Source organism: Pristis pectinata, chromosome 5 (assembly GCF_009764475.1).
Source record: "Pristis pectinata isolate sPriPec2 chromosome 5, sPriPec2.1.pri, whole genome shotgun sequence".
In the NCBI taxonomy this organism is placed as follows: Eukaryota; Metazoa; Chordata; class Chondrichthyes; order Rhinopristiformes; family Pristidae; genus Pristis; species Pristis pectinata.
Genome location: NC_067409.1, coordinates 64,776,122 through 64,789,304, shown reverse-complemented (window position 1 = coordinate 64,789,304; position 13,183 = coordinate 64,776,122). Strand labels below are relative to the sequence as shown.

At 37.7% G+C, this 13,183-nt stretch overlaps 1 protein-coding gene across 3 annotated transcripts in view; it reads left to right on the top strand.

Moving 5' to 3' along the window:
* The window catches only part of snx13 (sorting nexin 13), a 123,519-nt gene extending 111,422 nt beyond the window's left edge, over positions 1–12,097 (top strand). For all 3 annotated transcript variants that reach the window (XM_052016409.1, XM_052016408.1, XM_052016407.1), the window contains 8 exons: positions 2,097–2,204; positions 2,601–2,711; positions 5,570–5,731; positions 6,162–6,227; positions 7,121–7,266; positions 9,366–9,434; positions 9,521–9,633; positions 10,161–12,097. In XM_052016409.1, coding sequence (XP_051872369.1) covers positions 2,097–2,204; positions 2,601–2,711; positions 5,570–5,731; positions 6,162–6,227; positions 7,121–7,266; positions 9,366–9,434; positions 9,521–9,633; positions 10,161–10,408 — 1,023 coding nt within the window. In that variant the 3' untranslated portion in view covers positions 10,409–12,097. The remainder of the gene's footprint in view (positions 1–2,096; positions 2,205–2,600; positions 2,712–5,569; positions 5,732–6,161; positions 6,228–7,120; positions 7,267–9,365; positions 9,435–9,520; positions 9,634–10,160) is intronic.
* Positions 12,098–13,183: the final 1,086 nt, after the last annotated feature.

Below are 13,183 nucleotides of genomic sequence, written 5' to 3'. Positions count from 1 at the left end.
TGTGCACAGAGTAAACTAACAGCTAAGCATTTAATGGATTATGAAACATCCCATAATTGTTAGCCCTAGTGAATAAATTATTACAGCGGGACATAGGATGCAAAGTTGGGCTGAGAAGTGGCAGATGCAGTTCAACCTAGATAAGTGTGAAGTGTTTCATTTTGGTAGGTCAAATATGATGGCAGAGTACAGTATTAATGGTAGGACTCTTGGCAGTGTGGAGGATCAGAGTGATTTTGGGGTCCAAGTCCCCAGGACACTCAAAGCGGCTGCACAGGGTGACTCTGTAGTTAAGAAGGCATATGGTGTATTGTCCTTTATCAATCGGAGAATCGAATTTAGGAGCCGTGAGGTATTGTTGCAGCTATATAGGACCCTGGTCAGACCCCACTTGGAGTACTGTGCTCAGTTCTGGTTGCTTCACTACAGGAAGGATGTGGAGGCCATAGAGAGGGTGCAGAGGAGATCTACAAGGATGCTGCCTGGAATGCAGACCGTGCCTTGTGAAAGCAGGTTGAGGGAACTCGACCTTTTCTCCTTGGAGCGACGGAGGATGAGGGGGGACCTGATAGAGGTGTATAAGATGATGAGAGGCATTGATCGGGTAGATAGTCAGAGGCTTTTCCCCAGGGCTGAAATGGTTGCCACGAGGACACAGGTTTAAGGTGCTGGAGGAGTAAGTATAGGGGAGATGTCAGGGGTAAGTTTTTTACTCAGAGTGGTGAGTGCGTGGAATGGGCTGCCGGCAACGGTGGTGGAAGCGGAAACGACAGGGTCTTTTAAGAAACTTTTGGATAGGTACATGGAGCTGAGTAAAATAGAGGGCTATAGGTAAACCTAGTAATTTCTGAGGTAGGGACATGCTCGGCACAGCTTTGTGGGCCGAAGGGCCTTAATTGTGCTGTAGGTTTTCTATGTTCTATTTGAAAGGATCAATATTGACTTGGTTTTCAATTAAGTTTCAAAATATGATACCATGTTGTTACATACATGGTTCTCTGACCCTTTCATGAAGTTGACTTTTTTTATTTGTGTGAATTCTTATCCTGGTATTTAATATAATCAGGCAAAAATCAGTTCCAGGAGTATTTGAATCAATTAATTAGTCAACATGTGAAGACAAAAAGTAATGAAAGTGGTAGCTGCATGATCGAAGTATTGGAAGATGAGATTAATACAGAAGGGTGCCTACTCGTCGTCATGGATGTGGTGGGCTGAATGGCCTGTTTCCATGCTCTTTGAGCTTTGTTCTTTGAGCTAATCATGCAAGTAACTTGGTTTTAATGCTTTCTGCACATTGGCATGTATTCTGGGTTTGACATCAATTTGTGATTTAGTGTCAGATATATTTCCATGTTATGGTGTTACAGCTGAAGTTGTTACAACATTGTCATCTGTTATTTAATGAAAAATGTTTCCTTTTTGATTACAAAGAAACATTATAGAAGGTTTAATCTTAAGGTACTTTAATAACAGCCAACAGATTACAAAGCATTTCCTCTCAAACCAAACTCAATGCAGAAATGTAGTTTTCACTTGCGAGAGACTTTTTTCCCCAACATGTGTTGCGATCCCTTCCCCAAAATGGAAAAAAAAACACTCACTGACTTCAGTTTGACTTTGCAACATTCTGAAGTTACTTATGCATAACTTCTGCACCTGTGTGACATGCATGGAGTATTTTTTTTAGAGGGTAATGTATGTGACCAATCCTGAGTCCAAGGAATTAGAGAATTTTCACTATCAGACCTGTGGTCACCAAGCATGAGAACTCAAACTTATGCTTGGGAAACAGCAAATGTTAAAGTATCACATAAAATGCATGAGATTTGGCAGGACTGAAAACTAAACAGCTGCCACTGAAAAGGAGCAGTTGACAAAAGCTGTACCCTCTGCCCTGTACTAATCTGTCTGCATTCTTACAATTTAACACCTGGAAATGAGAATAACTGGATTAATGCACCATTTAAACAGCTGTGGTTTGAATGTACCATATAACGTGTATTCTTAGAGTAAATGTTCTATGCAAAATGTAGTTACATGAATATTTCTAATTATAATATGAAAAATAAATGACATTGTTTTTCTTTATTCAGTTTGAACATCTTTCAAGTTTTCTTAAACTTCCTGGGAAAAAAACATTCAATAATATGGATAAAGAGTTCTTGGGGAAGAGGAAAAAAGACCTTAATACATATTTGCAGGTAAACTTTTTCAGCCACTGTTGGAAAATGCCTTAATTCAAGGTTACTGCTTTTAGAATTGTTTATTTTGAAATGATTTAACTCTAAGTTATGTATGAGGTACTAAAAACAAAACACAAATCAAAAATATATGACCAACTGCACAAATCGTATAGCTAATTGAAAAACTTGAAATAAGCAAGCCAGACCTTGATCGATTGTAAAATTTAAGAAAATATTAAACTGTTTCATCTAAATTCCAAAATCTGTATCGAATCCCAACAGCATAATTAGCTTCTGTCATAATAGATAAGCATTAATGTCTCTTTTCAAGTTTATTGTAAAGTAATAACTCAAACATTCTGATATTAAATGATTAAGACATAGTTAATTGAGTTATTTTCTGCTTTTGTTTAGTTATTAATCAACCCTGAAGTGATAAAAGCTTGTCCAGCTCTGATTCCATATGTGAATGACTTTCTGGAAAATAAAGCCTATAGCAAAGGAAAAGGTGATTTTGCTCGTAAGGTAAGTCTGCCATCTGTTGGCCAGATTACATAATGCGCTTACCAAAGCCTCCTTTGCATTTGTGTTTGTATTATGACACAGTATCTAAACACCTCAGGTTCTCAGTTATGATATTTGACAAATGGGTATCAATACTTTTAACAATTTTGTGACAAAACATTATTAGACGTTTTCTACATATGAAAAATTATCACTTTGGTGTCTGAAGCCACTTGCATTTCATCATAGCATATTAGAACAGTACAGCACAGGAACAGGCTGTTCTGCCTACGATGTCTGTGCTGACCATGATGCCAAATTAAACCAAACCTATCTGCACATGATTAATATCCGTACATTCCCTGCATGTCCATGTGCCTGTCTAAATGCCACTATTGTACTTTTATCCACCACCAGCCCTGGCAGTATGTACCAGGCACCTACCACTTTCTCTGTGGTGGGGGGGTGAACACTTAGCTCACATATCTCCATTAAACTTTCCCCCTCTCACCTTAAAGCTGTGTCCTCAAGTATTTGACATTTCTATCCCAGGAAAAGGACTTTGACTATCTACCCTATCTGTGTGTCTCATATTTTATAAACCTCTATATCTGGTCCCCCCTCAGACTCTGACACTCCAGTGTAAATAATTCAAGTTTGTCCAGCTTCTCCTTTTATATAATCTCTAATACGGGCAGCATCCTGGTGAACTTTTGCACCCTCTCCAAAGCCTCCACATCCTTCCTGTAATGGCGTAATGAGAACTGCGTACAATATGGCCTCAATCATGGAGATTTTTACCTGAATCTTATTTCTGGAAAGTCTCCTAGAAAATGGCTAAGACCCAGTTGTGCTGGGTTTCGGAAATTTTCATGCATTCTTTTAAGGAGTGCAGTCACCCATTCCAAGAGACATGACACCTGGTAGATCTAGGTGTGGTTACTTCCTATGTTGGTAGTTCCTATTCATGTGGGACTGGTAGAAAACTGCATGAGACCTAGAGGATACTCTCCTTCTCTCCCCTACGGATAGCTAGGCATCAAATATTCCAACTGCACGGAGCAAGTGAATATAGAATGTACACCTGTCAATCCCATGCAAGGTTAGTTCATTCTTGTTCAACCTGAAAATTATAAGGAAGGTAAACAGTAGAGAACATAAGTAGGTGTGATCCTAGCATGAGCAGGGTTTGTATTGGGCCCATGCCTTTCATTCTGCAGCTATTATCTTAGTGGCACATGACAGAAATAAAATCAGGCACGACACTTGACATTAACTGGGCTTTTGACTTAGATCCTGAAAAGTTGTCCTCGTGAAAAACTGGGGAGTTGTACTTAAATTGAAAGAACTGTCCCAAAGATTAGTAACACATCCCAAATTAGTCACAGAATCATATCTGTCAACCAATGTTCCAGACGTCCATCATCATCCCTGAACCTTCTCCTCTCCATGCTGAATCCCAGTTGGAAAAAGCACTGTTCATTAAGGACAGAGAATGTATACACAATGAAGGACATCAATATCAACCACCAGGAATGACATGGTAGCACACCACTGACAAAATGGTAATCTTGAAAGATGCAGCTGACAAGTTAGTGCAATTTGGCGTTAAGAAAAACAGCATAAAGAATAAATTTATTTGATCCAGTCCTCACCATTTGTAGAATAACCATTGACAATAATGGTACAAATGTCAACCACATTGTAGCAATGATGTGTCATCCTCATGCAGTGACACCAGTCATTTCTATGCCCCTAACACCATGCTAAATAGGATATTTGAGAAAAGAGTACCTCACCATCACAAAAACAAGTCTTCAGCTTATAGAGGTTAGGTCCCTGTGATATTTAAAAAAAATAGTTGATTCCATTTAGGAATGCTAACTCAGTGAATGCCCCAGCAAAAGTAACAATGAAGTACTTCAGAGCTAATTTGCCCACTAACCAAGTTGTTCTACAATGACTGCAACGCTGGTATTCCCTCAACTATTTGGAAAATTCATGGATATGTACAGTCCACAAAGTAGGGCAAATTCTGTCCAGTCAATTACTGTCCCATTCATCAAAGCTCATAATAATGACCTTCCTTCTGTCATAGGGTCAGAAGTAGGGTCATTTGATGATTGCACAGTGTTCAGGTCTGTTCACAACACCATGGGTACAATAAGACCTAGACAATTCTTTTCTCTAGTGAGACACATTATTCATTTCCCTGTTCCTCAGTGACCTTACCATCCCAAAGATTCTCACCATCAACGATTTCAGGATCACCACTGGTGAGATATTGTGCATTACTTGTCATGCAAGTGAATGAGTGCAGTCACCAAACAACACCCAAGTAGTTGAACAAGACAGCATTTTTTTTCAATTAGCACTCCATTTACTGCCTTCCATACCATCAACCACCTAAAAGCATAAAGGTAGCAGGCACATGGGAATGCCATCACCAGCAAGTTGATTTCTATGATCCACAAAATCCAGATATGCAAGTATGTAACGGATCATTCATAGCCTTTGGGTTTAACCCCATACCCAATAGCATCATGGGATACCTTAACTGCCCAGGCTAGATGTGTACAAAGAAAAAGGATTGTTATAGTTTGACCTGATCATTCATTTTTTAAAAAAAAGTAGGTTGCCCTTTTATGGAGAGTCTTCACCAATTGTGTTAAAAGTAATGTACAAGCTTGACGATGGAATGATTTGCAGTAACAGGTCATCCAGGTAATGGTTGAGAGTTGGTTAAAAGTTTAAATTTTTCTGAGTGAGAAATACTTTATTGATTGCAAGATGTATAATTTGACCTGCAGAATTTGTTTGAATGAATCATGGCTTTTTTTAGTTTAATACATTCTGTGCATCTTGTTTGTGTTTTGCAGATGGACACGCTAGTAAATCCCCTGCGTAACTCAATGAGAAATGTTTCAAATGTTGTGAAATCAATTCCAGACAGTCTGGCAGAAGGAATGACAAAAGTATCAGACAATATGGGCAAAATGTCTGATAAACTAGGACATGAAATTAAGAATACATTTTTAAAGGTATTCTGACAACAGCTTGCATTAATGTAGCAGTATTAATATGGTAAAACATCTTAAGGCACTTCACAATAAAACTTGATACCATGCCACATAAAAAGATATTAGGGCAGAACTCAAGTCAACGAAGAAGGCTGCAGGGAGTGTGGTACTAGAGGAACGAGGTGGTGAGGTCGAGAGTATAAATTAAAGAGTTTAGGATCAAAGCACAGCTGCCACTGGTGAAATGATTTGAATCAAGGATGCACAAGTACAGTATGAGAGTGCAATGTGGTAGAGATCAATGAGGTTTCTTTCTTAAAACTTGGCACAGTAGTGAAAATTACTGCTTTGGGAGATGTAAAGCTTCTCCCAAATACCGTATTTAAAATATTTTTTCTTGCATTAATCTTACTGTTACAAATAAGATTGACTTAACTATTTTTTGCTTCAGGTTCCTCCATTAAAGCCAGAAGAAGGTAGTGAACATATTCGTGTTTCTGCCCAACTGGATGATAATGTGCGTTACATTTTTGTGTTTAACATTATGAGAAATCAATGAATCTTAATATTTGATTAACTTTTTTTTGCAGATGTAGATGCTATTGATTTTTTTTATTTTCAGGGAATTGCTTTAGCCTGTGGATTTTGTTTTTATTTTACCTACCTCTGCTGATGGGCTGATGATTAAGCACTGGTCTAAAGCATACGTATGATCCTTTCCGTTCACCATTTTCAAAAACAAAGGTCACACTTAAGATTCACACTCTAAGGGTTAGAGATCAGTGGCACAGCAAGTAGAGCTGCTGCCTCACAGCTCCAGCGACCCAGGTTTAATCGTGACCTCTGGTACTATCTGGTGTGTGAAATTTGCACAGTCTCCTTGTGGCTGCGCTTGTTTCTTGTTGGTGCTCCTGCTTCCTCCTGCATTCCAAAAATTGTGAGGGTGGTTAGGTTAATTGGCCACTGTGGATTGCCCCTGGTGTGTAGATGAGTGGTAGAATCTGGGGTGGGGGGGGTGGTGGTGGTGGGGGGAGCTGATGAAAATGTGGGGAGAATAAAATCAGCTAGGGTAGGATTGGTGTAAAAATGAGTACTTGGCGGTTAGTGCCGAAGGGCCCGTTTCCATGACTCTGATTAGTTTCTTAAAATGTTTAAGTTTTATAGTGTATTACTGCTGCTCATTGATTATGATGTCATCGCTGCTATTGTATGTGAAGTATTAACTATTAAGAGGACACTTTGTTGAGAACATTATAAGTAGTCTGTTTTGAGAAATTATCTATATTAAGAATTTATAACCATTGAGCAAGTCAATTTTAATATTTAATTAAATCCAAGTTCAGCATTATTTAGAGGTGTTTTATATGTTAATCAAGATTATATGCTTACCTATCTTGAAACCTGTTACAGGTTGATGACAATATTCCTCTTAGAGTTATGCTGCTGCTAATGGATGAAGTATTTGACCTGAAAGAAAGAAATCACTGGTTAAGAAGGAACATCAAAAACTTGCTTCAGCAGCTTATCCGAGCTACCTATGGAGACACAATTAACAGGTTTGTTGATACCAAATTATCCCCCTTAATACAAATCAGCATTTTATACAGTAAACTGCTGAATGTTCTGTAATCTCAAACTTGAGTGTTATGTACTGATACTGAGGCAAAATAAGGCTTCAGCTGGAGTGAGTTTGACTAGTTCTGAGAAGGGCTGTGTTCAAGTGGTGAGAGGTGCAATTCTGGCAAGAAGTAGCATTATCCATGGGAAGCAAAAAAAAAGCTACTTGTAATTTGGAGCACTTCACATTAGTGTTTATGTTCACACTTGTTACTTTTGTTTCTTCACCTCCACCCTGCATTCTTCTCCCCCCACCCCCACCCCCACCACCAACTTCAGTGGCATGTTTTGAAGGGAGGGCCAGATTGGCAATCTGAATCCCCTCATGAAAAGTCAAAAGTACCAGATTTCCTCGTTGCTGGCATTCTGACTGCTTGTGATAGAGCTGCAACTTCCTACTGTTTCCTAGCAATTGTGCCAGGAAATCTGTGCACTGAAAATATGCTGGCTTAGACCAGTTCAGCAAACTCCATTCATTTCGAAGGAATTGTCACGTACCAGCAACAAAAGAAACACACCGAGTCATGTATAAGTGTTAAAAACTATTTTATTAATAACTACTTATGATAATAAGAAAAATAAAATAAAAATGTTAAAATTTTAGAAGTAAAAATGTTAGATCTTAAACATTAACCCCAAAAACAAAACTCAAAATGTGTGTGGCAAATTCCCAAACTTGAAGTCCAGGAATAGTTCTCAAAGTTCAGTTCAGCAAGCCGTAAGGTGAAACGTGAGCAAAGGCTTCTGCAAAACCACGGTTGACTGAAGAGGAAATGTAGGGAGAAAATAGAGAGTAATTACAAAATCCAAACGTTCCACTTTGGAACTCATACAACACCTCAATCACTGATGATCTCCATTCCTTTGTTCCGAAGTATCTGCCACCCCGAAAGGCATCCGAGACGTGGCACAAATACCTGTTTCCTTCTACAGGTTAACGACAAAGTGGACTCCACTGGATTATTCCAAAAATCCATACGTGGATTGTAGTGACAGATGGATGTTTTTCATCCATCGATACAGAGACCAGCAGACTGGTTCCCCCAACCTTCCCCCCCACTTCCGCCTCTCGACTGACTGCTCCAAAAACGTCATTACGTCCTTATCTTCTGTTGACATAAGCACATCACACACACACGCACAGAGTGCTATGTCTTAAAAGGACATTCACCAATAGTAACCTAATTCGTAACTTAATTGGAACATTCACCAATAGTAACCTAATTCGTAACCTAATTGGACATTCACCAATAGTAACCTAATTCGTAACCTAAAGGGACATTCACCAATAGTAACCTAATTCGTAACCTAATTGGAATAGCTTTGTGGAGGCCAGTGTGTTTTTGAGTGAAGTGAAATTTTGCATGGCTTTTTCGGTGTTTGAATGTTGTGAACATCAGATATACATAAGGACTTTTGACAATGGTAAGCCTGGAACTGTGGCTTAACCAGCTGTCAAAGCAATTCTGGGGATGTGACTCACTATTTTCTGATGTGCCCAATTCCCATTTTAACCCCTGTATTAAATTATTAAGCCACATGGTCATTTGCTTGTAGGATTCTAGTAAATGGAATACTTAAGGTATCTTTGGCATCAACCCCTCACTTCACAAATTGAGCATGATTTTAAAGTGTGACTGAAATTGGCTATTATTTATTAAGGGTAAAAGAAAAAATGTTTTAAGTTGTTCGTAAATGTGTTGGCTTAAGATCAATATCAAAAGGAAAATATATTTGTTTAAAAAGTTTGTTATGTAATTGTCAAGTTGGGTATTTCCCAAATTTCTTGGAAAAAGCACAATGGCCAGAAACATTCTTTCCCCAGAGCACGTGGTAGTGAATTCAAGTATTAGTCATTCATACATGGGCAGAGTTTCTTTTAAAATGGTATACTTCTCACTGAGGCAGGGTTGTAGTCAGATATGGTCATGAAACTGTGTGCTTGGAGTGCTGGGGGGCGGGGGGTGATGAATTCATTGAAATATATTTTTCAGAATAACTGTACAGTTTGTTTTCAATTCTGGTACTTCATTTCTAGAAAAATAGTGGACCATGTTGATTGGATGACTTCGCCAGAGCAAGTTGCAGAAACTGTAAAACGATTCAGGTATTTAACAACAAATATTTATACGCATTTCCTGTATTCATTTTTCATTTGGTAACATCTTTAAAATAATTATGTTTTGCTTACAGAGATTCATTTTGGCCTAGTGGTATCTTAGCAGAAACTGCACCACGCAGGGAAAAAGCCATAAGAATGAGGTCAAGAGTAGCAGCTAAGACTAAAATGCTGATGATTATGCCAGGTAAGAGATTTTTACCCAATTCTGAAGACTTCATCTATTTATAACTTTATTGGTTGAGTTAATATAGATTGGAACATTCGGTCAGGTTTTGTTGCTGATTAGGAGTTGAGTGGAATATCCATAGAATAACAGAAGACTTTTTCCTCATAGAGTTAGATTTGAGCTCTTAGGTTTAAAGGAACAATGACCTAACTCATAGTTACATCCTATCAAGCTCCACTTCTTAGTGCTAAACGAGTTTGAGAGGCCATAATGGTAATTGTGGAGAATGAGAAATGTGTCTTGTATTTAATTTGTATAACATGCATAGCTGAACCATCAGGTGGTGAGAAAACAGAATCATGTTACAGATTACTGATGAACCTTTCCTCCTGCCCAGAGAGATATTTTTTCCCATTTCAGAGTTATTTTAGGTTATAAGGAAGAGTGGAATGTTTAAATAAATCGTGTACTAAATTAGATACTAAAATTCTATCCTGTTGTAATATCCCCTTGATTCTATCTTCATTGATATTTTTATTCCCCAGATGAGCTAAAACATATTATTGGAGCTGAAACCACACGCAAGGGCATTTTACGAGTCTTTGAGATGTTTCAACATAACCAGCTAAACAGAAGATTGGTTTATGTGTTTCTAGAGGGCTTCCTTGAAACCCTTTTTCCACAGTATAAGTTTCGTGAGCTTTTCATCAAGTTGCATTCACGATCGCAGCGGATGCAAAGATACAAGCAGAAGTCTCAGTCAGCTCAAGTTGCTTCCTCTCAAAAGAGGTGACGCTGCCAAGCATGAAAACTGTGCTCTGAGGACAGGATCTTAGGCACCTTCTCTAGTTCAGTCTATGTTATGGCAATTTCTCTGGGGCTCTCAAAGCTAAGTTCCAGTTACAATGCCACCTCTGTGCCAGCCTCCAGAGCCATGACTCAGTGGCTTACATCGGAAGACATCATTGTCTGCCGTGTTTGATTTCTAATGCACTTTTTTGCTCATAATACCCCTGTGTATCATAAGTGGTTTGTATTTATTACATGTTCATAGCTCATCGAGAAAATCTGTATTCATTTGTAATAGAAGAGCTGTAGATGCATGGTTCAACTGCTGCATCTTGTAGCTGTCTTCTTGTATCTAGTTGGCATCAAAACCAATTATACATCTTTTAAATTGTCTTGTGGACAGTTAGTGGGAGTAGCAGCAATATTGCCTAAAGATAGAGCAAAGCACAATTATAATGATTTTGCATTGGAATAGAACTGGTGTGCCTCCAGTTTGGAGATGATGAATTCTGCACAACTCAAAACAAAACATGATTGAGAGAATGTGATGGTTAATTGAAATTGGTTTAAAAAAAAGTTAAGAGAGTATAAATGTGAAAGAGCCTAAAGACCAGAAATAAACATTCCTATTGACAGGAATGGTACTTTGGGATTTTGAGTTAAATGGAAACTTGCTCACTGGACTGAGAGATCCACAACTTTGGATTATCTTCCATCCCATTACCTGCACTCCCCAAACAGCTGAATAGAGTGTTTTTTTTGCGTACATGTCTGTGCTTGATCCATTATTCAAGAAATTACTGAGCCGTGTATTTTCATACAACTGTAAAGCCTCCAGACATGATTGTAGATTTTAATGTACAGAGATTTTAATGTACTTCAAAGTCGGAATGTCCAAGGTAACAAGTGAGTGCTCTGATTAGGATTGATCAGAATAATGTTGCCACTAACAAATGTAATTGAGATTAGCCTTAAATGTCCTGTTTAAAACAAAATAGTTTTCTCATTTTAATCTGACCAGACCTTTTCTGAATGCTGGTTTTCACTCGTGCCACAGAAATAAAGTGCCCATTTCTGCAATAGTCAGGAAGGTATGATCTGTAAAATGCATTATGCATATTACCAAAACTTAATTCTGACAGATTTCTTCATAAAAACTAATTTAAGTAGACCCACCCACATACTTTATACTGAGATTTTAATTTTGTGCAATATTTTCTTTAGCATATGTGCATTTAAATAAATCGTATAATGAAAAATTTTAATGTTTTGAATCGTATGTTTAGCAGTCTTCTTAACCCAACAACTTGCATTCTGTTGTTGATGCATAAGTTTATTTAAGGACTTGTTTTAAAAGTCTTGGTTGTCACTCCTTGTAAGACTCACTTGTCACGGATGAAATTTCCTCATCCGAGCACAGCTTGTAAACTACAGGGGGAACCTAAGAGCACATGGTAAATAGCTGTTAATGAATTTGTGCATTTCATTGTACAGTGTCAACAGTGTGCCTAATTGTACTGTCAACTTTTTCTTATTTCTGTAATGAAAGAACAAATGTCAATCAGAATGTCTTGGTGGTTTTTAATAGACTGAAGAGGAACTCTAAATTTTTGAGTTTGCTTTAAGCTATTAAAATGTTCAGTAGAACAGATGAAAGGTATCACACTAAATAAAAGTATTAACTGAAATACAATTTTTGCTTGTGTTTTCATGTATGTTCTTCATCCAACTCATCAATGCCTGAAGTTTCAGAATAAATTGTGTATCGTTATCTATTATATTTATTGTGCTTTTGTAACCTTCTCCAGACAAAACTGAATCATCAGCCCAGAGCATTAGAAAGAAGGATCACACAAACATCATTTGGCTTTGTGAAATTTGTATTTTTTTCCATACTTGTAGATGAGCTGCTGCATAAATTGGAGTTTATTTTTCTTTAGAGAATGAGAAAGACTCTAAGCTAGTCTTTTGAAGGGACTCTAAAGTTTGTTTTTATATATTCGACAAACAATTTGTGATTTGACAGAAGTTTTAATGTGGAGATTGTTTTGGTTATGGGTTATATACATTAGAGTTTGAGAAGCTTTTTTTCAACTGTTCTGATTATTTGTTAGCAGATTGCTGAACAATGGGTGTAAAATTTAGTACTGTAATAAGAGTTTGAAACAGACTTTATTTATGATCAGTGGGATATCTAAGTTATTGAAAAGTGATTGCATGTTTACTTTTTGTTGTCCCTATACTACTTTAGAATCCAGTAATGAAATTTCTAAGATAATCACTTTACAATGCCATATTGCATGAACATGGATGCTGCTTAGTTTTTAAAAACAAATTCTTCCCCATCCTGAGTGTACTGCTGTTTCACAACCACTGAATATGAATAAGCAGAGCAAAAGCTATGCAAGTTTTGTAGGCACACTATCTTCCCTTCTGAGCATCTAATGACAATATAGATACAACAGACTATAGCTGCTGTAATCTAGAGCAAAAAACAAACTGCTGGAGGAACTTGGCGGTTCAGGCAGCATCTGTGGTCAATATTTTGGGTCCAGACCCTGCATTAGGACTGGGTTTAATGCAAGGTCTCAACCAGAAATATCAACCATCCTTATGCCTCTACAGATGCTGCCTGACCTGCTCAGTTCCTTCAGCAGTTTGTCTTAATACCAATATAGTTTATTTTATAAATAATTTTTGATGAAATAAGTACAATATTCCACTTGAAACAGGAATGTTATTTGTCTTGTATTAATACGTATCAAAGGAGGGAATTTTT